The sequence below is a fragment of the Buteo buteo genome, chromosome 5 (genome assembly GCF_964188355.1).
Source record: "Buteo buteo chromosome 5, bButBut1.hap1.1, whole genome shotgun sequence".
Taxonomy (NCBI): Eukaryota; Metazoa; Chordata; class Aves; order Accipitriformes; family Accipitridae; genus Buteo; species Buteo buteo.
The window spans coordinates 6421889-6448686 of NC_134175.1; the positions used below are offsets into that span (position 1 = coordinate 6421889).

The 26798-nt window shown below is 48.3% G+C and overlaps 2 protein-coding genes across 6 annotated transcripts in view; one reads left to right on the forward strand and one right to left on the reverse strand.

Annotated features, from left to right (window-relative positions):
- The window catches only part of LOC142030907 (F-box only protein 6-like), a 62392-nt gene that overhangs the window by 34494 nt on the left and 1100 nt on the right, over positions 1 to 26798 (forward strand). For 3 of the 5 annotated variants that reach the window (XM_075027418.1, XM_075027419.1, XM_075027417.1), the window contains exons 2-5: positions 22366 to 22520; positions 24673 to 24995; positions 25624 to 25750; positions 26477 to 26572. In XM_075027418.1, the coding sequence (XP_074883519.1) occupies positions 24737 to 24995; positions 25624 to 25750; positions 26477 to 26572 (482 nt within the window). In that variant the 5' untranslated portion in view covers positions 22366 to 22520; positions 24673 to 24736. Of the gene's footprint in view, positions 1 to 22365; positions 22521 to 24282; positions 24445 to 24672; positions 24996 to 25623; positions 25751 to 26476; positions 26573 to 26798 lie in introns of those variants that run through there. The other 2 variants (XM_075027421.1, XM_075027420.1) reach the window with 2 other exon arrangements.
- LOC142030908 (F-box only protein 2-like) lies at positions 18271 to 24351 on the reverse strand. Its single transcript, XM_075027422.1, has 6 exons — positions 24258 to 24351; positions 22320 to 22595; positions 21065 to 21191; positions 20872 to 20967; positions 20347 to 20482; positions 18271 to 19922 (listed from the first exon to the last, which is right to left on the reverse strand). The coding sequence occupies exons 2-6, from the start codon at positions 22567 to 22569 to the stop codon at positions 19788 to 19790; spliced, it is 744 nt and encodes a 247-aa protein (XP_074883523.1). The 5' UTR covers positions 22570 to 22595; positions 24258 to 24351; the 3' UTR covers positions 18271 to 19787.

Here is a 26798-nt window from a genome sequence, read left to right on the forward strand (position 1 = left end):
GAGGTGCCTCCTTTCTTCCTGATAGCCCTTTTTTCCTAAACAATATACCTGTCCATAGATGCTCTGTTTTAAGCCAGGTTGATGGTGCTATAGTTCTCTTAAAAGGCTCTCTAACTTCGCCACTGAGCTCTGATACAGAGAAATTACTTTTGAGTGCCTTTCTAAACCCTGATTGCTTGTATTGTAAGCAGTTGTGGGTACTCTGCATTTAGGATGTTAAAGTTGGGGCTCTGCTAGCGTGGAGGTACTCAGGCTGTTCAGGTATGGTCTTTCCAAGGGCTCTGTGTCTCTTTTGCTGAGACTGGTGCGCCAAGCTCCTGGAGGATCCTACTGCCTGCCCCTGCCCACCTTGTGCTCCCTCGGAGACTGCCGAGAGGTTTGACTGTCACTGGTGACTGACAGGTCATTGATGGACAAGATCAGCTCCTGGCACTGACTGCCAGTGAATCCTTCCCCAGTGATCTTTTTCTCCTTTTATAGTGTCCTGTTAAGTTTGTCTTTAAAAATTACCATTTCTAATGTTACAGCCTGAAGATGTTGTTGAAAAGTTTCATTAATTGCTACAGCATATTATGGCTTTAGTTAGTGCATTTTTTAATGTGGGCTGAGCTTTCTGTAATATGAATCTGTTTGCGCTCACTTTTTTCTTTATGTAAAGCAGAGTGCTTTACCATCTAATTACAGTGGACTTCATAGTGTTAGCTGAGGGGCAATATTAATTACCCTTTGTCCTAGCTTGTCTCTTGATGCATTTTCTAATTTCCCAATTATTTATTTTTATGTTCTTTGCATTGTGAAGCTAAGAATTAAAATTAAAAACAACCAGGAAGGTCAAGCTTTGGGGTGGGGGGAGTTGTGTGCAAACCATCATCAACTGCTTTTCTGCACTGTTGGTCTGTGCTGCCGCAGCTGGATGTGGCAGGCTGTGTCAGGGAATCCAGAGCTGGGGCATAGCATGCTCTGCACTGGTTTGCCTGCTCCCTGTTCTCTTTCTGCTCCTGATGTTAGAGGAGTGATGGATTTCACCCCTACCACCACCCCAGACTAAACCTAATGGTAAAGTGAGCAAGTAGGGGAGATGGAAAGAGGCAGCTGGCAATAGTGCTGTGGCCAGGTACTCATTAAAGTCTCCTCCAACTCTCACAATGACCATTAATGACTAATTAGTTATGCTTCCAGTGCCCCCACTGCAGTACTGATTAATTTAACAAGCCTCTCCATGGCACGCAGTACCCATTACAGAAAAGGGGGGAGGTCTACATGGCATGCAGATGCCCTGCTGGCACTGGGGCACCCCCAGGCTGACCAGTCGCCAAGGAGGTGGGTGTGCTGTTGTACCCAAGGTTGGTGATGGGTTTGTCTGGGTGTCTGTGAAGCTGGCTCCACTGCTACAAGTCTCCTCCCTGACAGCGAGCAAGGGGGTGTGCTGGCTGCTCTCCTGCCCTGGGAGAGGGGAAGCCGGCAGGAGATGACTTGCAGTATGTGCTTATGGTGGCCTGCATGCTCCTCTGGCTCCTGCTGTAATTTACTGAGGCCCTGTGGTTTATTAACTGTAGTCTTGGAATGATGGATGGTGCTTGTTTAATGCAAACCTGCCTTTGCTAATGCTACTTCAGCAGCTGCTGATTTGCTTTCTTCCCTCCTCTGCATCAGAGCTGGTGGTAGCCTAGCTAGGATGCAGGATAAGGCACTGTTTTCTCTGACCTTGCTATGGGCATGAGCTTGTCCCTTTTCCTCCCACTCCACCAGCCACCTTCTCTCCCCTTTGCCTTGCTAAGAGTTGGGTGCAGGGCAGAGAGCACTGCACACAGAAGCAGGAAAACCATGGGTGGATGGCTGGTGACAACCGGGCAGCACCCTATGGGTGCTAGTGGGTTTGCTAAGGGCAGGAGTGGGGAGCAGGCAGCAAGCAGCACATGCCTGCCAGCTGAACAGAGCCAGTGGAGAAACACCAAGAACTGCCTCTCCGGTCTGCAGCTGGACCTTGGGAGGGGACCCTGCTCTGCCCAGTGTTCAGAGGGCTTCTTGCCTGCTGGGCCTGGAAGAGGTGAATGCATTCCCCGGCTACTCTGCTGTGCAGCCTCCAAGAGAAAAGAGGATCTGCTGCTCTCCTGGCAGCTTGGTGCTGGGCAGAGACAAGAGCCAGCTTTGCCACGGGGGACAAGGACAGAAGGAGCAATGGCTGTAGGGCAGGACTGAGCTGGCCTGGCCCCCACTGGTGTGTGGTGGGGAGGCTTATTAATTGCTTGATGGTGCTGTGTTACATGGCCCGTTTGCAGCTTTTTCTTGTCTGTTTTGAAACTGTGAAATGAGGCACAGTAATCAAGGAGGGTTTTAATAACCATCCCAGCTCTGACATTTAAATTACAGATGGCATTTTCAATTAAACAGGCACTCTCAGCAGGTTTAATTTAGCTATCAGTTCTGCTTTGTTCTTTAAGTGCTTTCTTAAAAACAGTGATGAATTTAAAACTTGCTCCAAAGGGAGAAGGAGCTGAGGAGGGATTGGAGCTGGCTGGAGAAAAGGAAGCCTCTTCAGGGAATGCTGAGTATGTAAAGGGAAGCCAGAGACTGAGGAGTTGGGACATTGAACTCCCCCAGCACAGATCTGTGCACAGGATGCCTGACATGCTTCTCTTCTCAAGTGTCATTTTGTGTGCCTACATGTGTGCATAGACAGTCATAACACTATGCTTACAAATGCAGTGACACCTGGACTTGAGCACCCCATCTATTCTGTGGCTGATCAGGTGCCTGTGTGTGTGCGTGCCTGCCTTCACTCCTCTGCTCCATACTGTCTGATGGCAAGATCTTATGCATAATCTTAGAAAAAGTGCCTAGCTGACATAATCAGTTGCATACATCTTCATGTATACAGCATGGTATTGCCAGCCTTGTGCCTGGTTGTACTTCAGCTCCGGAGTGGACAGATGTGCCCACACATTGGCACTTTCTCTGGCAGGAGCCCTGTTCCCCCCATGTACATCTGTGCTGCACTCCTGCAGTGTTGTTCCACCTGTATTTCACTGCAGTCCTGCTTCTGCCCATGCATGATGCACTGTCCCATGGCACAGCAGCCTATGGACCTGCCCATGCACAGCTGCATTCACCTGCAGACCCACAGCTGTCCTATCTTTTTACACATGTACACTCCCATTTTACCAGGGCACCCCAAATCTACTTACAAACACGAGCTCTCCCTTGCACTGTTCATAGTTTCCTTGCTTGTTCCAAGGAAGGCTGAGGCTGTTTCCAGCTCTGCTTAAGCCTGAACCTAACAAGAGGAGACCATAAAGGGTGTGGTGGGAATTATTGGTTTGGTTCAAACTTAATTGTCTCCCTGATGGCTCTGGCTTGCTTTCCTCATTAGTTACTGGATGTGCTGGTTGCTGACACACTGAGCTTGGTTTGCAAGTCCTTATGGGCTCTGGAAGCTGCTATTGCTTGGGGCTGCCCGTGCTGAGAAGTGCCCTGCCTCCAGGTCTCTCCCAAGAGGAGGCAGGGAGCAGTAGAGGAAGGGAAGCAGCATGCTAGTTGTGTCATGCAGCCGGTCTAAGTGCTGCTCTTGAAAGCCTGTGTCGACTGGCACTCTGAATCTCGGTGGCCTGCAGGCAGAATGATACCCATGTGGAACTTGCTCTATAATTGAGGCAGGGGTGAAGCTGAGGCCGACCCAACTTCTGTGTGCCTGAGGCTAGTCTGCTGCCTCGCTTGTGAGGTGGACACAGCTGCGCTTTACTTAGTACAGGTAATGCCTGGTAAGTGGCCCTGGAAGGTGGGCTGTGTTGTCCCTCGCCTGTCCCTCTGTGTGCAGTGCACGGGTATTCAGGTCCTTGTGGCCCTGCATGCCTGGGTCCTTTTCTCCTCTCTTGGTATGGCAGCCATGGTAGACAGACAGTCTGGGTACCTGCTGCTTTCAGAGGACAAAGCTATAGGGCTGCCTGCTTCCAGACTACTTCCTGGCCTCAGGAATGAAATCCTGCCTGATTTTTTTGTTGTTGTTGTTGTTGGGGGTTTTTTTGAGGCATGTGTGTTTCCAGTCTTCCATGGTAAAGCTCATGATCCCCTAGGTCAGAAATGTCTCCTGTTATCTCCATACCCAGGTGAAACAGCTGGAGTTCTGCCCAGCACAGTTACAGGTCAAGGATCACTTGTGATACTAATGAAGGAAACTCATTTCAAGAGGTACAATTTGGGAGAGTCCTGCTTGGGCCAGAGGTCAAAAGGTGGATGGCATTGGGAATTGTGGTGTCAATAGCCGAGCCAGCTACGGTGTTGCTACAAAGACCTGGAAGTTGCAGCTTGCATGAAGGTTTAGTTCAGGAGGACTCAGCCATTGTGTGTGTGCTTATGGTCCTCAGCTGGTGACTTCTGCGACAGAGTTGTGTTGCATAAATTAAGGCCATGGTCCTGGGCCTTCCTTTGGGGGGGGCTGCTGTGGCACTGGAAGAGCCTTTCCCCTTCTGCCAAGGAGAGCGCCTGCTTCCTCGCAGCTGTCATGAGGAGCCTCCTGCATTTCTTTCCAGTGTAAAACAGGGCTGGATAATTTCATCACCGCTAATAACATTTCTAGCGAGGCAAGCTACAATAATGATAAGGGTAATTGAATCTCATGCTTCAGGGATAAGCTGAGCTCAGGAGGGGGATCAAGGAGGAATTCATTTCCCCCTTCCCTGTGGAAGCTGCTTTGCACAGGCAATCATTTGTGTTGAAAGGCTGATGATTTCCCTGGCACAGGGGCTGGGCTGACCCTAACAGCTGGGCTCCAGAAGATCCCTATTGCCTGCTGTTTGTCCTGGGTCTCAGCACTCTGCACTGTGGCAAAGGGCGAGCTGGATTTGCCAGCAGTCATTCCAGGAGAAAGTGGACAGGGGCAATAAGGGGAGATGAGGCACTGCTTGCCCAAGGCTTACAGCCTGCTGGCATGTGCAGGTGTGTGCTGAGAGGCTGTGTGAGTGGACAAGGGTGCCAGGAGGAACAGAAGCAAACTGTAAAGTTTAGCCCCAAGGTGTTATGTTCCTGTGCAACTAGCTTTGTGTAGAAAAAGCATGTGAACAACTTTGATAGTGGTAAATTTTTCAATGTCCAGAGCACTGCTTTGATTTTTAACTTTGGGGGACATGCGATGAAGTGAAGAATGTGAACCTAGGCTGTCCTAAGAGTTGCCAGGAGACAATACCAGCTCTGTTGTCAACTAACATCTATGGGCTTTGGTGAATCTAATCCCTAGGACTTGGAAAGTCTCCTCTTACTTGTTGTCAAAAGAGCAAGGAGTTCTAATTCCTGCAATGACGTTACAAAAATTGTTCATGGTATTTGTGGTAGAAACTTAATTTCAAATAGTATAATTTGAGAAAATCCTGACTGGGTCAAAACTTACTGGGGAGCCTAGGAAACAAAATGTGTCTGCATAACTGTTTTGTGGTATCCTCCCAGTTCCTATTACCATCTAGAGATGGATGCATTTCAGTGGGGTCTGAGGGGATCTCTTAATACCCTTCTCTTAACTCAAAGGAGCATTGGCATTTAATTACCTCATTTATGCTTGCTGGAAAGCCTAAAGCGTTCTGAGCTGTGGGAATGAAGGGGGTTATAGCAGATAGTGTGGTGCTATTTGTTAAGAATAAACCACAGAGTGATGCAGCTCAGCTAAATGGAGCTTTCAGACCTATCTGACAGGGTGGGAGCTCTTACTAAAAAGATCTGGCTGGCTGAGCTGGAGAGAGGAGATGCCTGACACACAGTGGGAGAAAGATGTCAGCAGCCAGCCATCTGTCCTGGTCCCCTCACTGTACTCCATTACCATCCCTTTGGATGGATTTATTTCCCACAGTGCTTGGTCTGGATAGGATCAGGCAGTAGAGTTGTGTCAAGGTCCATTAGTGGGCATCTGAGACCTTGAAAATGAAGGGATGTGTTCGAGAGCCATGCAGGGAGACTGTGTGGAGCAACATATTGAATCCAGCAGCACAGAGGTGTTCAGAAATGCTCTGGGAGTCTCTTTTCACTTCTAGGAGAGAAACCTAGCTGTGCTAGTCCTGGAGGGAGGGTCCAGGAGGCAAGAAAGCATTGCTATTCATTTTTTTTTCCCCTTAGCAGCTGTGAATTATTCATTGAAGTCCACTCACTTAGTGCTGGGGAAGGGATTTCCTGTTCATTATTTACTGATCTCTTCAGAAGTGTTACACTTTTTTCTTTTCTTTTCTGTTTTTTTTTCCTGGGATCTCTTTAGGAGCAGAAGTTTGTCCCCCTGGACTTTCAAGGAGTCCTTTGCCATGTGCCTTTGTTATTTATTCTTTATAATGAAGCTGCTAGAATTAATTCCTAAGAAAGACAGTGTAAAGAAACATCCCTGTCATTAAACAGTCTTCAGAGCTGTGGTTAAAAGATTTCCAGGTGGCAAATGAATGCCTCAGTGGACTCTGTGTCAATTGACTCATGATGTGATTGACTGATGGTGTCTAGTCTCATATCGAAGCTGTCCTTGATGTCTGTCACCTGGTTCCTTCCCTGGCTGTGAGCATGGGATGAAAAGACTGCAGTGGGATGCACAAAAGCCTTGGTGACCATGCTGCGAAGGCGTCCAGGAGTTTGGCCTGGGACTAGGTCTCTCTGGAGGTTACTGATCCCTAAAGTACCAAGGATATTGGGGTAATACCCTTGGATTTTTTTGGTCCAGGCTGTGGTATGTGGGATCCGTGCCCTGTAGCAGTGTCACTCCTTGTTCATCAAACAAAATCTAGGTCACGTTCCTATCACCTCTGCATCATGGGGTCTCTGGTAATCAGAGAGGCTGGTCTGTGCTAGCATGTGCTGTCTGTTCTGGGGTTGGGTGCCTGAATGAGACAGTGACACATCTCCTACCTACAGTCCCACACATGATGGCATTCACATGCATTCCTGCAGGTGCCAGAAGGCACAATGAGTTTGCTTCTCACCGGAGTTTTGCTCTTTTTTTCTCTTTTTCTCCAGCCCTGGCACTTTGTACAAATGCAGGTGTTGCAAGCTCTGCCTATTGTTTTTTATGGGGCATTTGCTGTTTTCGAAAGGTGCTATTCATCCTTACCTAGTGATTTGCAGATACATGTAGGGTATTTCTCCAGGTCTGTTTCCCAGTTGGACTGTGATAGTGTCAAGTAGTTAACTGGGCTCTGTGGTCTCTGAGGCCAGCTTCAGACTCCAGATTACCTGTGCAGATGAGCCAAGGAATTGCTGCTGTGCATGTTGATGAAGACAAGCTTTCTATGGGAGTCTGCCAGGCTGGGGGGTGGTGATCCATGATGAGTGGGGCTGAAGATAAGACCCAGAGAGGGGAGTGATCGCTGGTGTCAGGTGAAGAATGGATCAGAGGATGTGAATTGCACAGCAGGCATTGGTGCAGATGTGGCTGTGAAAGAGACCCTGTAGTATTGCTCTTGGAAGCAGGGCAGTCAGCTGGAGCAAAGCCTGCTCTCTGGGACACTATGGACAGAGAGAAAACACTGTGGCTCCTTATATGGGTCTCTATTGGCGTGCTCGGACTGTTGTACGTTACATCCCGTATATTGTGCTCTTTCTGCTTTTGTTTGTGCTTGCTGTGCAAGGTCTGCCTGCCCCTTTGTAAGGTGCACAGCTCAGCAGGACTCTAGTTCCCAGGAAAGCCTCCTGAAGACTTGAAAGATGAGAGGAGCAAAGTGAATCGAGGCATGAAACTTATAGTTAGCTGCTATCCAAAGGAAGGTAGCTGTTCATCTGAACAGGAATTGCTTCCACCTTGCCTGTTCCCACCTCCTTCTATCCAAGATCATTAGACTTGTGAAGGAGCAAATGCAAATGAAAGGTTTGAAAGCAGCCTGGAAAACCTTGGCTGGTGTTTCTGGGTCATAGTATACAAGTCATTAGAAAAACAGCAGCACCTCTGCCTCAGTTAGCTCTAATGGTCTCTGGAGATGCAGGTTGGCTGTCTGGCTAGGCTGCAGTGTGGGGAGATAGGAAAATTGGCATGATTAAATTATTCAGGCAGTTCAAAGGTCTCTGCAGGCAGCTGCTCCTTGTGTATGTGTAGGAGAAGGTTTTAGCATTGCTGATGAGTGTAACCGTTAAGGGAGGCGAGCCAGAGTGCGTTTATGAAGCCTGGCAGTTCTTGGCTCAGGGGTGTTTACTGGCTGGCACTGACATCCAGGGGCTCGGCTTCCAGTGTCTTGCAAGACAGATGTCACTATCCAGCACTGTGCCACTCTGACAAGAGGCAGTGTGCTCCCTTTTTTTGCCTTGTGGTAGACACTCTCCAGCTATCATGGGGCATTTCCTGGCTGTTTCTCTATCTGCTGGACATAACCCTTTCAGCTACTTTCTACCACACAGATGTGCAGCAGTGATGTGCTCAGGGAGGGAGAGCTTGTGTGGGTTCCCATGTGACACCAGCTGGGTGTTGTTATTGAGGGAGGTAGACCTTGACGCTGATGGGGTTTGGAAATGAGATGAAATGTCATTTGTTTTGCATGCAGGCAAAAAGCAGTAAATGAAAGGATTAGATGGAGTATGCATGAAGGGAGAGCTCTTGCCCTGATCAATAATTTAAAAATTCCCAGGCAAGAGAGAATTAGGGCTGCATGTACAAAACAGTTATTTGAGGCTTTAAAGAAAAAAAAAGGCAGCAGCAAAAAAACCAACCAAACAAAAACAACAACAAAAAAAAAAAACCCACCCCAAACCTTCCAAGAAGCTATTGAAAAGACTAGTTTGTTCAGATTTACTGGTTGCACTTGAGTTGAAGGTTGCAGATAATGTAACTGAAACTTATGCATGTATAGGAATTCATAGTTACTTCTATTCAAATTGCCTTAAACTCTGTCCATATCATGGTAGCATAAGGGAGAATAAAAAACTAAGTAGCCCTGGCCACTTAAAGGAACGGCTTTGTCTTACTGAAATCATAACAATTCAAATGCTTTTTCTTAATGTATGCTGATTGTGTCCAAACTTTCATCCTGTGTGGCCATGTGCTGTGCTGGAGGTTGTACGAAGCAGTGAATGAGGGTTGGCTGGGGAGGCAATGTGGTTCAGAAAACAATGCTGTGGGCTTGGAATTGTTGACTGTACTCACAGGCTTCCTGTGTGACTCCTAGCTGAGACAGGCTTATGTCTCTGCCATGCCTGTCCTAAAGTAGGGATAACAGCTCATGGAGGGTAATAAAATCTGCTGATAGTTCAGAAGCACATAAGTATATCATGGCCCTCATTCCTGGAGCAAGCACTGTCTAGATACAGATTAGGAATTAATGCATCCCATGCTTTTTTTTTTTTTTTTTAAGATGACCTTACCTTTTAGGCTTGCCTGCCTGTATCAAAGCCCCTTTCCCCACCTCTCTTCCATCCATACTGAATCCCAAACTCTCTGCTAAGAACAGAAGCACTGACTTTCACAACAGTCCATCAGCAGCATCTCCTGTTCTGTAAGGAGTGTGTCAAACCGTAAGTGCAGCAGCTTCTCGTTTCTTTGAGCTGAAACATCCAATGGCAACAAATCAGTATCATTTCCTTTGTTTTAACTGGTTTTCCTTATAATCGCTGCTACCATCAAAATTTCTAGAAAATAAAGAAGTTCTCTGCTTCTTCAAATGTACCATGATAGCTTTTCAGCACGCCCCACCCTGGATGGTGTAGCCTGTGCCTTGAGAAATAGTGGCATCAGCAAGTATTAGTGTTCCTTGCGCTCTGCGAAAGGCTGGTTTGAGGGGTCTCAGCTCAAATACTCTAGTGAACAGCCCCCAGTGGTGTCGTCCAGGAGCTGTTGTATTGCCTCTGGGGATCCCCAGAACCAGGTGTGCTAGTTAATCAGCTCAAGTGAAGTATCAGAGCCTTGCAAGTAAGAAAGAAAGGTCAGCTTGTGTTTACTGGTCTGAACCCCTCTGGACAGGGTGGCATCCTGTGCCTGGCACAACTGTGGGCTTGCCGCAGGCCTGGATACAAGGAGTGTTTTCATATTTGTTTCAGTGGTTTTGGATCAGTGAGTTATCGCCCTGCCTCTGTCCACTTCTACCTAGCCCTCTCACACTTGAGTGCTGTGTTTCTTGGCTTCGTGCCTGTGATTTTGTTTGCTTACCAACAAGAGCTGCCTTGTACAGATTGTTATGCATCTTGTCACTGCTGGGTGCACTTGAACCTGATGTGGTCCCTGAGGGCACAGTGGGAAGTTGGAGCTGTGCTCTCTGCTCTCCTGAGTCCTGGTTTCCACTGATGGTGGGTGACTGAGTTTATGCTGTGCAGGATGGGGGACAGAAGCATCTGAAAAGGGCAACTGGGGCTGCTGCCTGATTTTTTTAAAAAAATTTTTTTAAAATGTTGCTTAGAAACCAAACTCAATACTACCGAACACCACCAGATCTGCAGTGCAGAACTCATTGCACAAGGGGAAAGGAGGTTTTTTTATTTTTATTATTATTTTCTACTTTTTTTCCTTTTACAAGAAATAACTCACTTTTCAGCTGTTGGAGAAGGTAGTAATTCATCTAGAGCTTTGCAGCTTGCCTTCTGGAATGGTTTTATTCTTAATGTAGGAATAAAACTCTGTTAGGTCAAATACACAGCAATAAATACAAGAAGCACATTAGCTTTAATATATTGGATTATTCCACTTGGTGGTGACGGGGGAAAAAAACAAGATTTAATTCCCCTGGCAATGCAGGCAAAGAAAATCGCTTTCCCTGCCCATTTTTTTTCTGTTAAGTCATTTTTGTCTGTCAATGCCAGTGCTGCAGGCTTTGACAGGGTTTAATTTTACTTTTTATTTTTTTTAACCTGGTGTGAAAGAAAGAAGTATTTTCTCCAAGTAAATTGTCCACAAATTCACTCAATGCCTTTTATTTCTAGCTGTTACAGATTCCGTCCCTGATGGGATGTGTGGAGCTCTCAGTACTGTCAGGAAAGTGGGGATTGTCATGAACTGGCAGAGTAGGGAGCTTTTAGCTTCACTCAGCTGTTGGAGTGGGGCAGTGAGTTCAACACAGCTGTTCCCCCTTTTCCAGGCATGCTGGTGTTGGTTTCTGTTCCTACCCTGAAGCTTCACAGCTAGAACTAGGATTTGCTTCCCCATGCCAACTGTTTTTGTGATGTACCACCACCCTTCAGTGTCACAACATCTGTTGCATCTGTTCTTGTGTCCCACAGGCTAGTGGTGGCTTAGGGCTCCCATATGGTGGTGAATGTACCCAGCAGTACATGGATTTCTCCCAAGTGACATGCCTCGTGGTGCTGAAGTGTTTCATCAAATCCCATAGTCAGTCCTTGTGCCAAGCTGTCCCTCATTTTCCTGGGAGAGCAATGACATTGGATCCTTTTCCTACAATCCCTGTTTTTTCCCAAATTTGTATTTTATATCAGGAACAGGACAGATGACGAGGCAGGAATGATCTCCTTGCTTGCCATCATGGCAGACAGATAAGTAGAAGCTGGCTCTGCTGTGGATCAGGCAAGTAGCAGAGAGACTGCAGCAGAGATTTAGCTTGGATAACAGGGACAAAATATCTCAGTATGGTGAAGGACTGTAAGAAAGGACTTGCAGGGGGTAAAGCCTTCATAGCAGAAAGCTTTGAAAAAAGACTAGATGGATCTGTGTTGGGAGTGGTACACAGGTGGGGAGGGCTCTTCCCTACGTAGGAGAATGTGACTTAGAGTAGGCAAGCTCAGGTTTTGGGGTGCATGTCTTGGTTCTAAAGTGTCTCTCTCCTGTGTGTAAATTGGCAAGAGAGACTGAGGAAAAAGCACGGTAGGAGTCTCCATGTGGTTAACTGAGTCTTTGCACTGTATTCATCTGTCCAGGTAGAGTTATTGCTCCAATAAGCAGGGCTCCTCCACCAGCACCTAGACTCTTATCTGATTGTATTTGTCTAAGACGAGAAAGACTTCATGATAATCCTGCTGGCAATTAATTGGCTTTTGTTCAGCAAGAGTGAACACGATCTCATCTTAATCTGTTTCATTATTTCTCCTTGTATAGCACAGTCAACACAAGATTAGGTTTAATTTACAAAAAAATGCAAAGTCATTACTCATATCTGGATCAGGATTTTATCTGCTTCGTTTTGCAATGCTTCATGTGTCAATATTAACAAGAGGAGCTGCATGGTGTGTGGTGAGGTGGAAATGGCACTGCTTGACTTCAGGAACTTTTGGAAGGATTGCAAGCAGCAGAGCTCTGCTGTCATCCTTCCTCTACCTCCATCTCCTGCCCTTCCTCAGATAAGAAGCTTTGTGCTCAGGAAGCTACACTCTTCCTGCAGGGCAGTGGGCCATGATGCTCTTAACTCTCATCTCCTAGCTCCTTATGCAATAGTAACCCTGGGCATACATATGGAAAAGAGCTATGGGAAGCCAAAAGAAAATACTGGGGCGTCCATGGCAGTACCAGCTTGACCTGGGTCTCATTTGATGCCAGGTGAGAGGCTATGCCAGTTCCCTATGGTGGTCAGTGTCTGAGGACATCCTGGTCCTGGCAGTGCAGGAAGGCCAAATGGGTGGCTTCTGAAATGCTCTGCACGGCTGTGGACGTGTGCATATGTCTGTGGGTTTATCTACCCCTGTGCATTTCAACGTGCTTACCTGTGAGTGCTCCTACAACCCATCCCACTAACCAGGGTCCCCTTCTACCCTGTCCCTGCCAGGCAGCTGGCTCGCAGAGCAGTTCACAGCATGTTCCCTTTCCCCTGGTTCTTCTGAACATGGTACCTACATCTGTAACATGCTGAGTGGGAGGCATCTCACTGCTGAAGCTTGCTCCCTTCCCTGGTTAGTGCTGAGCTCCTGTTCCTGCTGCAGTTAGATATGTTCCCCCACGATCCAATCCATCAGTCCAGCGAGCACTCTTGCGACTTTATTGTGGCCTCTGCCTTTCTAGGAACACTGATTGTGCTGTGGTTAATGGGTCTGCACAGATACCAGCTCCACATGAGTTGCTCTAAGTGCCTGCAAGGGAGGTTAGCCAAGGGCATGTGTAATATAGCTGGGAGTCTTGCCTTGCTGGGGAGGGCTGTTGAACTTTGCATGCAAGGAGGGTAGCAAAGTGGCTATGTATGCCTGGGCAGTGTAGATGGCAATGCAGGCAGCCCTACTGCTCAGGGCACGATTCTTCTAATTCTTGTGGGCTGGATTAAGGTAAGATGATACTCTGCAAGGAAAGGAATGTTACTGATTTGAGTGATACTCTTTAATAAATCCATGCCCTAGGATAGTGTTGGCTGAGTTGTGCTGTTTCAATCAAATTTGAAAGGCAGGCCTTGATCTGTGTTCAAGAAAGCTTTCACTGCTCTCTGATTAGCGCATTACAGTTTAAGAGGCTGCCTGCATCCAAGGCAAGTGTGCTACCAGTGTCTGTTGCCCAAGAGGTAGCTGTACTTCCAAAATGCGTGGGGTGTCCCGGGTGGCAGGGATAAGCATTAGGGTCTGTGTAGCAGAAGCTGCTCTGCAAACCATGACAGCAGGCATTTAAACAGGACAAGAAGAGGGAAAAAACCCACAAACTTGAGCCTAAGCTGCAGCCAGAAGAAACAAGGTGCAGTGAGCAGAAATAGGCCCACAAACGCAACACTAGGAGCGGTACACTTGCAACTCTTCTGCCCATCTCTGGGCGTGGAGTCCCAAATCAGGAGCCAGCAACACCCGAGGCCGGCGTGGCTCTGCGGGCTGGCTGCCTGCAGCCCGAGTGCCCTCTGCTGTCACTGCGGCTCTGCAGCGGCCGCGGCTCCGGAGAACGCTGGCGGGGCCGGCAGCGCTGGGGGCCGGTGCGCCCTTTCGGGGGGAGAGACCGGGGCCGATACTCACGGGAGGCTTTTGACATGGCCCCCGCATGGACTGCAAACAGGGCTGCGTTCAGAGCACTGGACTTCGGATGCTGCCAGCTAGCTGGTGCCCAGAGCTGCCGGGAAGATAAAGTAAAAGCTGTTGGGCACCTCTGCTGCAATCTATCTTAGAATGAGACAAAACTCTTCCTCAAAAAAAAAAAAATGAGGGAGGCTGGCAGTCAGCCCAGGAGTGTGTTTGCCTGGCTGTATCTGGCTTTTCTGTTCCTGTGACTTCTCTTCCTCATGTGCCAATCTTGACAATGTCTATCCTGTTCTGGTTGTCTGGGTACCTTTGCTTTACGCGCAGGCTGCTGTGTAAGGAGCTCAGCTCTCTTGCGCAGCTGTCTCAGGCAGTAGTTATGCTTTCCAGATTCTGTGAGACTTCCCAGTTGAACTCACTATAGCTGTTCTCTGTAACTTCAAAGTACCTCCCCAGTAGGAAAGCATCTTTGGGCCCTTTTTTTCCTAATAGGTTAGGAGACTGAGAAGGACAGGGCAGTCACTGCCCAGTGGACTTCAGGAAGAACTAGCTGGATGGAAGGAGAAGCAGGAATCAGGTTAGCTCAGTGCCAGTGCTGCTCACCTGTGGACTTTGTTTTTTCCCCAAGATCTGTATGGTGTGGGATCGCAATGCAGGAGGCATGGGAATGGATATGACTGAACTGCAAAGGGAGGTGTGTGGCCAGGGGATGTTTCTTCACTAGCCCAGTGTTTTCTGGGTCTTCAGAGGTTTTGTCTTCCTGATGGGCTTGTGGACCCAAATGCAAGGATAAGTCACTGGCTTTCCATCCCATTTGTGACCATAGTCATCTCAGCTGTAGCTTTAGGCTGGAAGCCTCTGCTGCAGGTGTGGCTGATGCTCTGCTATCCTGGCTTTCAGGAAGCACCATTCCCAGCCTCTACAAGCTGTTTGATTTAGGGGAATCAATCTCATAAACTATCCTTCCTTTTACAACTGGCTAGAACAGCTGGGCTGCAAGCAATGGGGAATTGTCAGATAGATTTCCCCCACACACATCGCTAGTCCTGAATGCCTGGTGGGGTAGCAAACTCCTCCATCTGTCCACAAACCCCCCAGGTGGGTAATAATAGATGCTTCATATAGAAAAATTCAATTAGACTTGACAAGAGATGTATGCTAGTGCTTCCTTGCCAGGGCCCCATCTTGGTCTGTTCTGTTCCTCTGCAAGAGACTTGCTGTAGAAGCTATTATGAAAAAACAAACAAACAAAAAATCAACACCTTGTAAGTATAATGGCATTTATAGCCAGGACTGGCTGTGGTAGGCTTTGTAGAAAAGAAAATTTCAGTGGGATCTCGTACAACTGCAGCCACCACCAAGATGTAGTTGGCTACCCAGGACATCAGATGCCAGCTGCTGAGAGCAGGAAAGGGCTATGTGGAGTTCATTATCTAGGGCTTCTCTTAGTGCCTCTGAGTATTAAAGCAGCCAGGGTAAGAGGTGTGTTCATGCCAGTGTCTTGACCAAGAGTGAGTAGTTTGCATCTTAAACTTTCTCTCCAGTTGTCATCCAGCTGATTTGTTGCAATGTGGGGTGTTTTGGAGGACGTTTCTATTTTTTGTTTGGTGTAGCTCACTACTAAGGTCAGCAGTCGTCCGCCCCAGAGATGGCTGTGGTGCACTGTAGGTTTGATGTGCAAAGGAAATAGAAGCCCTTCCTACAGCTCATTGCCATGTACAGGACTGGGAGGATACCCTTTTGTGTGGGTTTGGTGCTTTTGCCAGCATAAATGTTCCAGCAACACTCAATTTTTGTGTTTTAGTGCTCAGATCTCTAAATACTTTTGAGTCTGGGTGATGAGAATATCTGTTATAAATTACTTGGGGACAGACCTCTTTCTGTCTGTACAGGACACGTCTGCATTGGTCATCAGTGTTCCCAAAAGCTACTGTGTAGTATCACGCAGCTGCTTGCTGGTGTTGGCACAACAGAAAGCGGAAGGAACTCCCTTTCAAGCTGTGTGTGTGTGTGGTGGGTTAACCCTGGCTGAACACCAGGTGCCCACCAAAGCCATTCTATCACTCCCCCCCTCAGCTGGACAGGGGAGAGAAAAATATAACAAAGGGCTCGTAGGTAGAGATGAGGATGGGGAGAGATCACTCAACCAATTACCATTATGGGCAAAACAGACTCAACTTGGGGAAAATTAACTCAATTTATTACCAATCAACCAGAGTAGGGTAGTGAGAAATAAAAGCAAATCTCAAAACACCTTCCCCTCCACCACTCCCTTCTTCCTGGGCACAACTTCACTCTCAGATTCTCTACCTCCTCCCCCCACCAGCACAGAGGGATGGGGAGTGGGGTTATAATCAGTTCATCACATGTAATTTCTGCCACTTCATCCTCCTCAGGGGCAGGACTCATCACGCTCTTTCCCTGCTCCAGCATGGGGTCCCTCCCATGGGAGACAGTCCTCCATGAACTTCTCCACTGTTGGTCCTTCCCACGGGCTACAGTTCTTAACAAACTGCTCCAGCGTGGGTCCCTTCCATGGCTTGCAGTCCTTCAGGAGCACACTGCTCCAGCGTGGGCTTCCCACGGGGTCACAAGTCCTGCCAGAAAACCTGCTCTGTGGGCTCCTCTCTCCACAGATCTGCAGGTCCTGCCAGGAGCCTGCTCCAGCATGGGCTTCCCATGGGGTCACAGCCTCCTTCGGGCACTCACCTGCTCCGGCGTGGGGTCCTCCCCAGGCTCCGGGTGGAGATCTGCTCCACCGTGGACCTCCATGGGCTGCAGGGGGACAGGACAGCCTGCCTCACCATGGTCTTCCCCATGGGCTGCAGGGGAATCTCTGCTCCGGTGCCTGGAGCACCTCCTCCTCCTCCTTCTTCACTGACTTGGTGTCTGCAGGGTTGTTTCTCTCACATGTTCTCACTCCTCTCTCCGGCTGCCATTTCTGTGCCTGCTGCAACTTTTTTCCCTTCTTAAAAATGTTATCACAGAGGCGCTACCACCATCACTGATGGGCTTGGCCTTGGCTGGTGGTGGGTCCATCTTAGAGCCGGCTGGCATTGGCTTTGTCGGACACAGGGGAAACTTCCAGCAGCTTCTCACAGAAGCCACCCCTGTAACCCCCATCCGCTACCAAAACCTTGCCACTCAAACCCAATACAGTGTGATAGAGCCCTTCAGTGGCTGGGAGCTTTAATACATCTAAACCTTTTTGTCATAGCCGCACTGACTTTCTGTAATCCTATGAAATTGTATCATCTCAATTTCCATGAAGTCTGTAACATGTGAGAACCCATTAACCTGCTGTGCTCTGTTCATCTCTCACAGATGATTTGACATCATCTTGAAATTGGACGTATGGGTATGGTGCAGATTTCAATGTGTTCAGACTTCTAGTATTTGATCAAAATTCAAAAGCCATTTGGAACAAAATATTTATAATGCGAGCAAGACTTTTTTCCAAGTACCCAGGCACTCACTTGCTCTGGGATTGTAATACTGATGTGGCTGAATGCAAGGAGTAATCCCTTCCCTGAGGTCAGCAGCAGCCTTTGCAAGAAGCTCTGTGGAGCAGAGGCAGCTATTCTCTGCAGTAAAGCTGCAAGGCATTGAGCACCTTGCAAAGCACCTCTTGGAGATGAGTGGGAAGGTCAGGACAGCTTTGCAGGATGCCCCTGACAGTCAGTGTGAAGATCAGGCCTACTGGCATGAGGAAGAGTGTGGAGGGAGGGGGAAAGCCCCTGGGCAGCTGCATTCAGTGTGACATAGCTGCTGGGGAGGCTGTGTGCATTTTGTAGTTCAGCCTAGATAAGCCTGAAGTTGGGACCATGGCCCTACCCTGTATTTACAAGGGACACAATATCTGAAGGCTTAATCCTGGGGTTTATGCTGACTGTGAGATGGTGGCTTAGGAAGGGTTCACTTTAACAACTGCATCAAGATATCCAATATTGATCCGCTTGCTATGCTGATTCTTTAGGGACAGAGGCCTCATTTCTTCTGTGGGGCAGAGAGTTGGCAGTGAGTTGAATATTAACTAGCAACTTTGTCAGCTGCATTAAAGGCTGTGGTGGATAAAGCAGCATTGTGTGACTGGGCAGGGGTAATGGAGGGGAAAGAGTTAAATTCTGAACTGGTTTTAGTCTCTCCTGGGTCAGAACCAAGCCTGAGCTTGGTAGCCCTGAGTAGGGCTACAGTTACAGATGACCTGGAGGGCATCTGTCAGGGCTGGGCTTTGTAGGAGCCTTCCTGGACCTCCTCTGTGCCTTGTGTGAATTCCCACTATGTTTTAAGTGCACCTCTGCCAGCTGCTGCTCTGCAAACCCATTGCCCATCAAGTGCTTCTGACAGGTTCAGGCTGCTGGTCAGGGAAGAGAATGTGTACCTCTTTCTGGGAGACTCATGGTATTATACAACATACAATGACTCCTGGGTTTTGGTTAAGACTGGTTGACATCGCTCCACATAACTGGACAGAAAAAACATGCTTAAGCACAGGACAAATAGCCAGCACACAAAGGAAGATCCACACACAGTTGTGTCACTTTATTACTTTTGCCTGGACTCTGGCTTGGCATGGCTGTGGTTCGGAATGCCAGTGTGCCCTAGGCATCCAGGTGCGGAAAGCCTGATGAAGCAGAGCGTGCACAAAGTGACCAGCTTGGAAGCTCACTCCTTTGGCTACAGGTAACAGTAGTACACTGCACTTGTAATGGTGCACTTTGATGCAAAGTAGCATTCAAGTATGTATGTGCTGGCAGCCCGGGAAGGGAAGACAGACAGATGGACACGAAAATGTAAGTGCCTACCTCTAGGCAACACCAGCTCTATTAAGGGGATGCTCTTCTGAGAGGACTAACTAGCAGGGCAGGCTTGGCTCAGGGAAGCTTAGGTGTCTTTGTTCAGGACGGTGGCTCACAGTCCTGAGTGATATCAAGAGGCACTAGTAGGCGTATGTATGAAGTGCTGTCTTATCAGTGAGCATATGGAGTGGAGGCAGACATGTACTTTTGTTAGTAGGCAGGAAGAACTGAGATGAAGTGGGGCTAACAGCTTTCTGTGTGAAGAACATCTCCCTGCAAAAAGTCATACTGGATGACCAGGGTCCTTTTTGCATGAAGCATGCGGAGGCCAGGAAGGAGTAGATGGAGTTTGTTTTTATTTGTTCCTGGACCGTCTCCCCAGTTTGCTTCTAACCCATTTCCTTAAGTCCTTGTCATCTCTCTTCCAGCAATTACTCTCAGTTGCCATCTGTCTGAGGGAGGCAAATGAAGCCCCAGGTTTGGACACCAGAGAGGTTTCAGTTCCCAACACTTTCCTTAATAAATGGATGCTGAGAACAGTGCAAGAGAAAAGGATCCAATCCCTATTGTTTTGCATTATCACTGAAAATTTAACTAATAGCACTTGGCAGCCAAGCTAGAGCTCCTATGTGGCAAGTAATGACATCTATTGTTTATAAGTGGGAGAAGCTAAGTTTCTCACTGCAGGTCATGGAAGCAGTTGGTGACAGATGTGACACAGCTCTGGGTTTCCCTGGTATGTTCTCAGACACAAGGCCTATGCCTTTCTTTCTTTTTTTTCCACTCTTTAACTTCCAGAAAATATGCCCCAAGTACCCTTTAAAATTAAGGGGTGCCCAAGTCTGGGAAGCAAGTAGGAGGGGTGTCTAGCTCAGGCTGGGTGCTAGGTGTTAGTGGCTTAGGAGAGAAGTAAGGTCTGCAGGATTTCTGGGTGATCTCATGTCTGACAGAGAACATCAGTGCAAGTGGCGAGGCTGTCTCATGTGATGCATTCACAAATCTATTCACACTCTTTGCATAGTCCTCTTGAGGAAAGATGGATGGTGGCCCCTGGCATCTTGCATGCACATTCATATGTAGAAAGGTTGTATGCTCTACAGCCTGGAAGCAGCACCATGCAGAAACCATCCAAAGGCCATGGGATGCCCTGAGGGAAGTCAGCTCCAGTATGCAGGCCCCAGTTCAGCATGGCTATGGCTCCACTGTCACGCTGCTGTTGGTAACACGTACGCCATACCATCCCTTCCAGAATAGTGTGTCCTGGCCACCGTGTTCGAAGCGGACAAAGCGGACCCCAGGCCCATAGTTGGAAAAGGTGTGGGAGATCTTTGGGATGAGAGACAAAAGGTTGTTGGCAAGTGTCAAACCACCATGAACCTACCCTTCTTTAGTGCAGTCTTCAACCCCACCTGCCCGAGTCATACCTACTAGGCTGGGTAACAATGAGGACACCTACAGTGGGAGTTACTAGGAGGAGCTTTGATCCCATTGTTGTTCAGAGGCCATTAAACCTCTCCCAGTTGGGCATCTCCATCTTATACCTGCAGTGGTGGCTCAGCAAGTTTCCAAGTTTTATGTAAGGTAGCCTCCCAGTATAATCCCTTTGTTCAATCACAGGGTCATGGCTCCACAGAACACATGACAGAGCCTCCTCCTCCTCCAGGAGAACTCTCCTGCTTCTCTCTGCTTGAAAATATTCCTGATTCATGCAGCTTGGGTGTCACCTGCTGAGCCCACAGCTGTAACTCACCTCAGTCCAGTTGGCATCATTGTCCTGTGGGATGGCAATAGTCTCACTTTTGTACTCAGCCAGAACATCCTCATTCTCTGAGAGCAGCTTCACACAGAGCTCATAGAGGCAGCCGGCATCACTGCGTCCTGCATACCTGCAAGGATATCCAAGCTGCTAGCCTTACCTGTGTGAACTCTGCGAAGAGCCAGAGCATGCAACTGCATCTTGCTGAATGCAGGCTCTACCAATCTTGTCAAGTTATTGGGGTCTTACTTTGAGGTGGAAATCCATAATGGCTCTTACCCCAACCCACCACCTCCCCTCATTCACAACAGGAACCTGGTCTTCAGAGGCCAAGTGCACCAACAATTTGAAGATTGTGGGAGCTACCTGTGGCACTGTAAGCCAAGACCCAGCCCTGTCCCACATTTAGGGGATCCTGGCAGCTGAGGTTTTAAGGCCCACTGCAGGTATATGACCTCCCTGCCCTTCCTTTTCTTTCTTGACTCCCTGCCTGCCTTCTGAGGCATCCTTGCTGCTTACCAGTCTTTTACCACAACTTTAGGCTGGGTTGTATCCATCAGCTCTTCCCAGTAGCCCTCAGCCCTAAGGTCAATGACCTGAGCCTTTCGACACCACCTGAAACACAAGAAGTTAACTGGTATCACAGTCTCTCCTGGGACTGAGGGGACCAAAAATGTCCCCTTTCCTGAATAAGAGAAGAAAGCAGCCTTACTCATAAGATGTAACAAAGTATTTATGGACTTCTTCACTAGGGAATTCTTTTCCAAAGTCCCCAGGGAGCTCTTCAATTTTCCAGCCATCACCTCCATTCTCTACCTCTCCCCAGTGCTGCAAGTCTTCTGCAAATGGCAGAAAAGAGACTCTGAGTCTTAGTTTCTGTGGGCCTGGGGAACCTGACCATCTCCCACTGGAACCTTTCTCTGGTTTGTGAAAGGTATGCTGTTAGATGCAGAACTAATTTTGTATGTAGACTATGGAGATGTTTGTTAAGTAGAAGTCAGGCAAAACCCTTTAGTCTGGCTGAACTTTAATGTTAAAAAACTTTAACGTTCCCCACCAAAATGGCTATGTACGTGTGGATTTATTTAAGAAAGTACGCCAGTGAAATTATTTAGGTATTCTGAACTGTGTGTCAGCACTTTCGTTGTCATAACATAGTAATAGCCTGGGGAGAGATGCCAATTGCTTTATTTCTAAATTGCTAAGTGGTATTTCTAGAAGCAGTATGGCCTTAAACATTGGGCTTTTCTGGTCTTAGCCAGAGGGAACCTGGATGTTGGAAAAGCTTGCAGGAAAAATAATCTGTAAATAAAATGGTCAAGCTGTGCTGATATTGGTTTGGTCTGTGATCTGTGAAATGTATTTGTTGCTGCTGGAGTTGTGAGGCTTGGTTACTGCTGCTTATTGCTAAGCATCTTACAGATCTGGCAAGCAAAGTTCATAGATTATCAAAATAACGACAGAAGGGGTATGTGCACAGCTCTAACATGGGCTGTAGTAAGGAGGGTACAAACAAGATTTGCCTGAGCTGCTTCAAGGAAGGAAGCCTGAAGTGCCTGGTGAGCTAAGGGCAGACTAGCTCCTGAGTGGGGAAAGGCTTGATCTTTCCTGTCATGGTTTGGCAAGAAACAATCTAGAAATGCAGATGCCACTACTATTACTGCATCGGACAGGGGTTCTGCAAAGGACACTTTTGTCTCTCCAATGTGATTTGGATCCCTGCAAGGGCTTATATAAAGTTGATGTCAGGTAGAGCCCTTTACAAAGGCTGATTATCAAAGGTCTTCATTCCCCTTAAATGATTTGACTGCATGCATTAAGTGATTTGACTTGGGCAAGAAGCAAGTACTGCAACCAGATAGCAACTAAGATTTTTTTTTTTTTTTTTTCCAAAGACTGGAGATGCCCATTTCTCAGTGACTGGTCATGTTTATGAAATCTTGGGGCTTGTTATGCTGGTCTCTCACCTTCACCACATGGGTTCTTGATGAGATTCTTCCTTTTCTTACTCAGGAAATAGAAGTTTTGCCAGTTCTCTGCATTCTCCTGTGACTCTGCTCCAGTGAGGCCTTCCTGCTGACACTTCAGGATCCAAAGCGCGGCTCCATCGACCAGGTTCTTCCACTGGCAGCAGACCAGGCGGCACGCCAGCACCAAATCCACTGCAGGTATGGAAGCTAGGATTCTGATCAGGACTGCTTCAGGGAGGGACTCCATCCTTGGGCCAGGCTAGACAGAGCTTTCTGAGAAAGAAGGGGGAAAGGAGTGGTGACGCAGTGGCCCTTCAGACATGGGGTCCCCCACCCTCGGTGATGTCAAACACTGATGCATTAGAAAAAAGGGAAAATAAGCATGTTATCTGAAAGCATGATTTTGGGGGCACAGATTGCTTCCTAACCTCAGGAAGAACCTCCTGACCCCTATTAAGTTAATACCCTGAAGCATGTGAGCAGATTAATATTTTATGTTCCAGGTGAAGCCCTTAGTTAAATCCATCCACAAAATGCAAGTAGTTGACATCTGCAGTTGTGGATAGTTCATCAGTTTCCTAGACTGGAATCAGTCCTTCCACAAATCTCTGCTGCTGCAAAAATCAGCTTCTTATTAATGACTTGCTCTGCAAAGGGAGGCATCTGGGTGTGCGTTCTGTCTTTAAGAACATCGCTAATAACAAATGCTGCAGAGCAGTACCTAAATATCAGTGGTGAGCATCTTGCCAGCCACATTTGCAGTGGTTCGTTCTATATCTGAAAGGCTTTCCCTTAAGGGGCTGGCATTTAAATCTCCTTAGTCATAAGCCTGTATAAAGTATAGGTCTGAGCATAAGTGAAAATAACTCAGTTGATATTCTCTAATATTCCTTTTTTTCTGTGGCGTTATAACACAAGCAATTAAGTCAGAAGTGTGTGCTTTAACTTCATGTGCTAATTCTGCGCTCTGACTCCCGACAGCTCTCTGCTGCCCTGAGTTGAAGGGCCAGGTGCTGCAGGAATAAGTAAAGATGAGTGTGCAGATTCAGAGCCCCATGTCATCAGTGTGGGATGCACTGTGACACTGCTTTTATCTCAGCTGGGTTCTGATGCTGAGACTGCAGCGAACTGCATAAGATGCAGGCAAACTCCTCAGGAGCAAGTCACTAAGCCTAGGAGAGCGCTAGGAACAAAGTAGGTGAAATATCCTGACATGCTACTTGATGAAATATGGCAGTGCCAAATCCAGCAAGGGAGGGAAGAAATAAGGAGTCACTACTAGAACAGCATCCTAAATTTAGATGTTCCAGATGCAGAGCTATCATGTGTCCTCTACCTGCAGTGCAGACAACAGGAGGAAACTGTCATTTTAAATTCCCTGGCTTCTATGGGGATAGCATTGGGGATTTCCCTTCTCTCCCCACCCCTTTCCAACCCTCAGCCACAGTTCTGAAGGGTAAAATGCGATTTTTTTTTTTTTTTAACTTTTTAAAAAAGAAAAAAGAGAGATCATCCTGGTTTCATCTCCTGCTAGAATTTCCCAGGCCTCACCTGCTCTCTGCCTGGTGGTGGAGCATTACCGCTCTCCTTGCTTAGCAAAGGCTTCCCACGCACTCGGGGAAGGGGTGAAGGTCCCTGGCTGACTTTCCTTTCCCGCCCCGACACACAGCACCTCAAGACCGGTCTCCCGCCGGCAGACCTCCCGGGGTAGCCTCCATCCCTTGCCGTCCTTGGGGCTCACTCCGGTTCCTTATCTGCCCCCGCCCCGACCCTCTTTCCTCCGCGCCTTCCCCTCCCGTGCCGCCCAGCAGACACCCGCAGCCTTCCGGCGCAGCGCCCAGCGGCTCGGGGTGCCCCCCTCCCGGTACCCCCGCACCCCTCCCGGCAGGGCAGGGCCGGGCCGGCCCCGCGGGGAGGTACGGAGCGCTCTCTTACCTCGGCGCGCTGCTCGGCGGACGGACCGGGGCCGGCACCGGGACCGGGGCCGGGCTCCCCTGATAAGGGGCGGCGTCCCCGCGGCCCCGCCTCCCTCGCCGGCTGCCCGCCCCGCGCTCCGCCCGCTGCGGAAGGGCCGGTGCCGCCTCACATCCGTGTCCGGAGGGCGCAGACGGGCGGAGCCCAGGTGGGGCGGGGGGCCCGGGGCCGCGGCCGGGCGGGGGGCGCCGGCGGGGGAGAGCGCTGCCCGGGGAGGGGGGGGGGGGGGCGGCCGCCGCCGGTCGGGGCCGCGGCCCCGTGGCCCGGCTCCGTCCCGCTCGGGCGCCCGGGGGGGGCGGCCCGGCATCCCGGGGCAGGCGGCTGGCGGGGTAGTTGTGTTAGTGACCGGTGAAAACTCTGCTTGTTGTTCCCGAAGCGGCGTGGCCTCGGCGCCCGGGGATTTTTCCACCGCGTCGTCCTGCAGCCCGTCACGGTCTGTGATGACAACCATTTGCGACCTCCCCGAAGACGTGCTGGTGGAGCTGCTGTCGCTGCTCCCAGCCCAGGATCTGATCCGCACCTGCAGACTGGTCTGCACGCAGTGGCGGTACGTGGTGGATCTGACCACCCTATGGAAACGCAAGTGCCAGCGCGAGGGGTTTTATATTCAGAATTTGGACAGAAGCGTCTCTGATTGGAAGATCTTCTATATGCTCTGCAGCTTGAAGAGAAACTTAATCAAAAACCCTAGTGCCGAAGGTTTGTTTCATTATTTATAGTAGAGGGCTAAAAGACTTTCCCAACAGTCAGAATGAGTCAGAGTCTCGCATTACTCAAGCGCTGCTGGTGTTGTGGGACTGTCCAGCTACCGAGGGATCTCTGCCGGGTCAGATCCACAAGTAAACGTATGCACTAAAACTGCCGCGGATAGGTAAAGTATTGGTAAATACGTATTTGTGGTTGTGACCAGAAAAAAACCTCTGGAGTCGCTAAGGCCCCAGCACTGCAGACAGTGACGGTTAATTTGCACAATATGGTAATGAAACTATCAGGTATTGAGATTAAACGTTTGGGCAGCTGGGGAATTTTTGTTGTCAAAGACTTGACTAATGTGACTACAGTAGTTCTACTACTTTACTGATTACGAGTTTCTAATGTGGTCTGGAAGTTGCTGCCTATTAGCCTAGCTGCTGACAGCCACATTAGAAGTAATGGCAACATAAAGACAGAAGTCACTTTCAGCTGTAGGAAAAACACAGTGTATCTGAGAAACTCATCCAAGTAGGTTCCTAGTATTCTTCTGTCACTGATTCTTTAACAAAAGCAGAGACGCTGTTGGAAACTGAAGTGAGGTCCTAACGCTCATCTTTGATATCTATATTTTTAGAGAACTTTCAGCACTGGAAACTTGATAATAATGAGGGAGATAAATGGAAGATTGAGGATCTGCCTGGAACTCATGGAAAAGACATGCCAGACCCCAAAGTACACAAATACTTTGTCACTTCATATGGGTAAGAACTGGATTCCAGTAATCTGGAGCTGGGAGACCTGCTTCCTCCTGTCTGCAGAGGCACTACAGTTAGAAGGATTGAGGCAGGTCACTGAACCTTTGCCCATGTGTGGGGAAAGGAAGGAGCTTAACTAACCTTTTATCCTAGTTAGTCTAAAGAGACAGGTGTACTGCTGAGAGAATTAATTGCAGCATGTGCTAAATTCCTCTGTCCCCACCAGGAATTTCCTGTAACTTTTTTATAGTCATGATAATCCACATGGATTCCCTGCTTCTCTTCTACCAAAGGTGGTGGGCAAAGGTTAAGGTTTGGCAAGCTAATCAGATGCACTCACCTGACAAGTTCAAAGCTCTGTAACTCTAAGAGTGGTAGGTGTGTTTGTCATGCTAACAGCTTGCAATAAAAGCTGTCAACAAAGGAGAATTATCTGCTTTTACATCCATTAAGCAGTAGTTTCCTCTTACCAATATATGCTATAGAAGTGCAGAGACCTCTCTTAATCCAGGTTGTAGGTAACTATTCCTTTTTTCTAGGGGTGAAGCTAATCAGTTCACTTCCTTGCCTAGTTCTGGCTATGGAAAAAGATATGCCTTAGCCATGTCAGCCTTCTGGGCCTTCGAGGTTGGGTGGGCTTTTGGTAAGAGTGAAGCTGTCGGGCAAAGCGTGGACGTCGAGAGGGAAGAGATGTGTTTTGTGAAGTTGTGAATATTTCTATTGCTGTTGCAGGCCATGCTTCAAGTCTCAACTCATTACCCTGCAGAAAGAGGGATACTGGAATCAGCTGATGGATGAGAAACGGCCTGAAATTGTAGTCAAGGACTGGTAAGCATATGCACTGAAAACCACCAGAATTTCTGGCATTGGCCTAGAGATAAGCTAGGCCTCTGAAGCTTTTCATGCTATAAAATTAGTTCTTTATCCTTTGGGAGTTGTAGCTCTTGAGTAAAGCATAAGCTAAATCTAAGTTTGTTCAATGGGCTGTAAAGAGGTGACAATCCTGTGGAGAGCAGGATAGCTGGAAGTTTTAGAACTTCTTCATAGCTGTGGG

Excerpts from the sequence above, each read along its gene's own strand:
- LOC142030908 (XM_075027422.1), bottom strand. The coding sequence starts at position 22,569 with ATGGAGTCCCTCCCTGAAGCAGTCCTGATCAGAATCCTAGCTTCCATA. Across the intron at positions 20,968-21,064 it reads TACTTTGTTACATCTTATGA|GTGGTGTCGAAAGGCTCAGG; the intron begins GTAAGGCTGCTT and ends CTTGTGTTTCAG. Across the intron at positions 20,483-20,871 it reads AAAGTTGTGGTAAAAGACTG|GTATGCAGGACGCAGTGATG; the intron begins GTAAGCAGCAAG and ends ATATCCTTGCAG.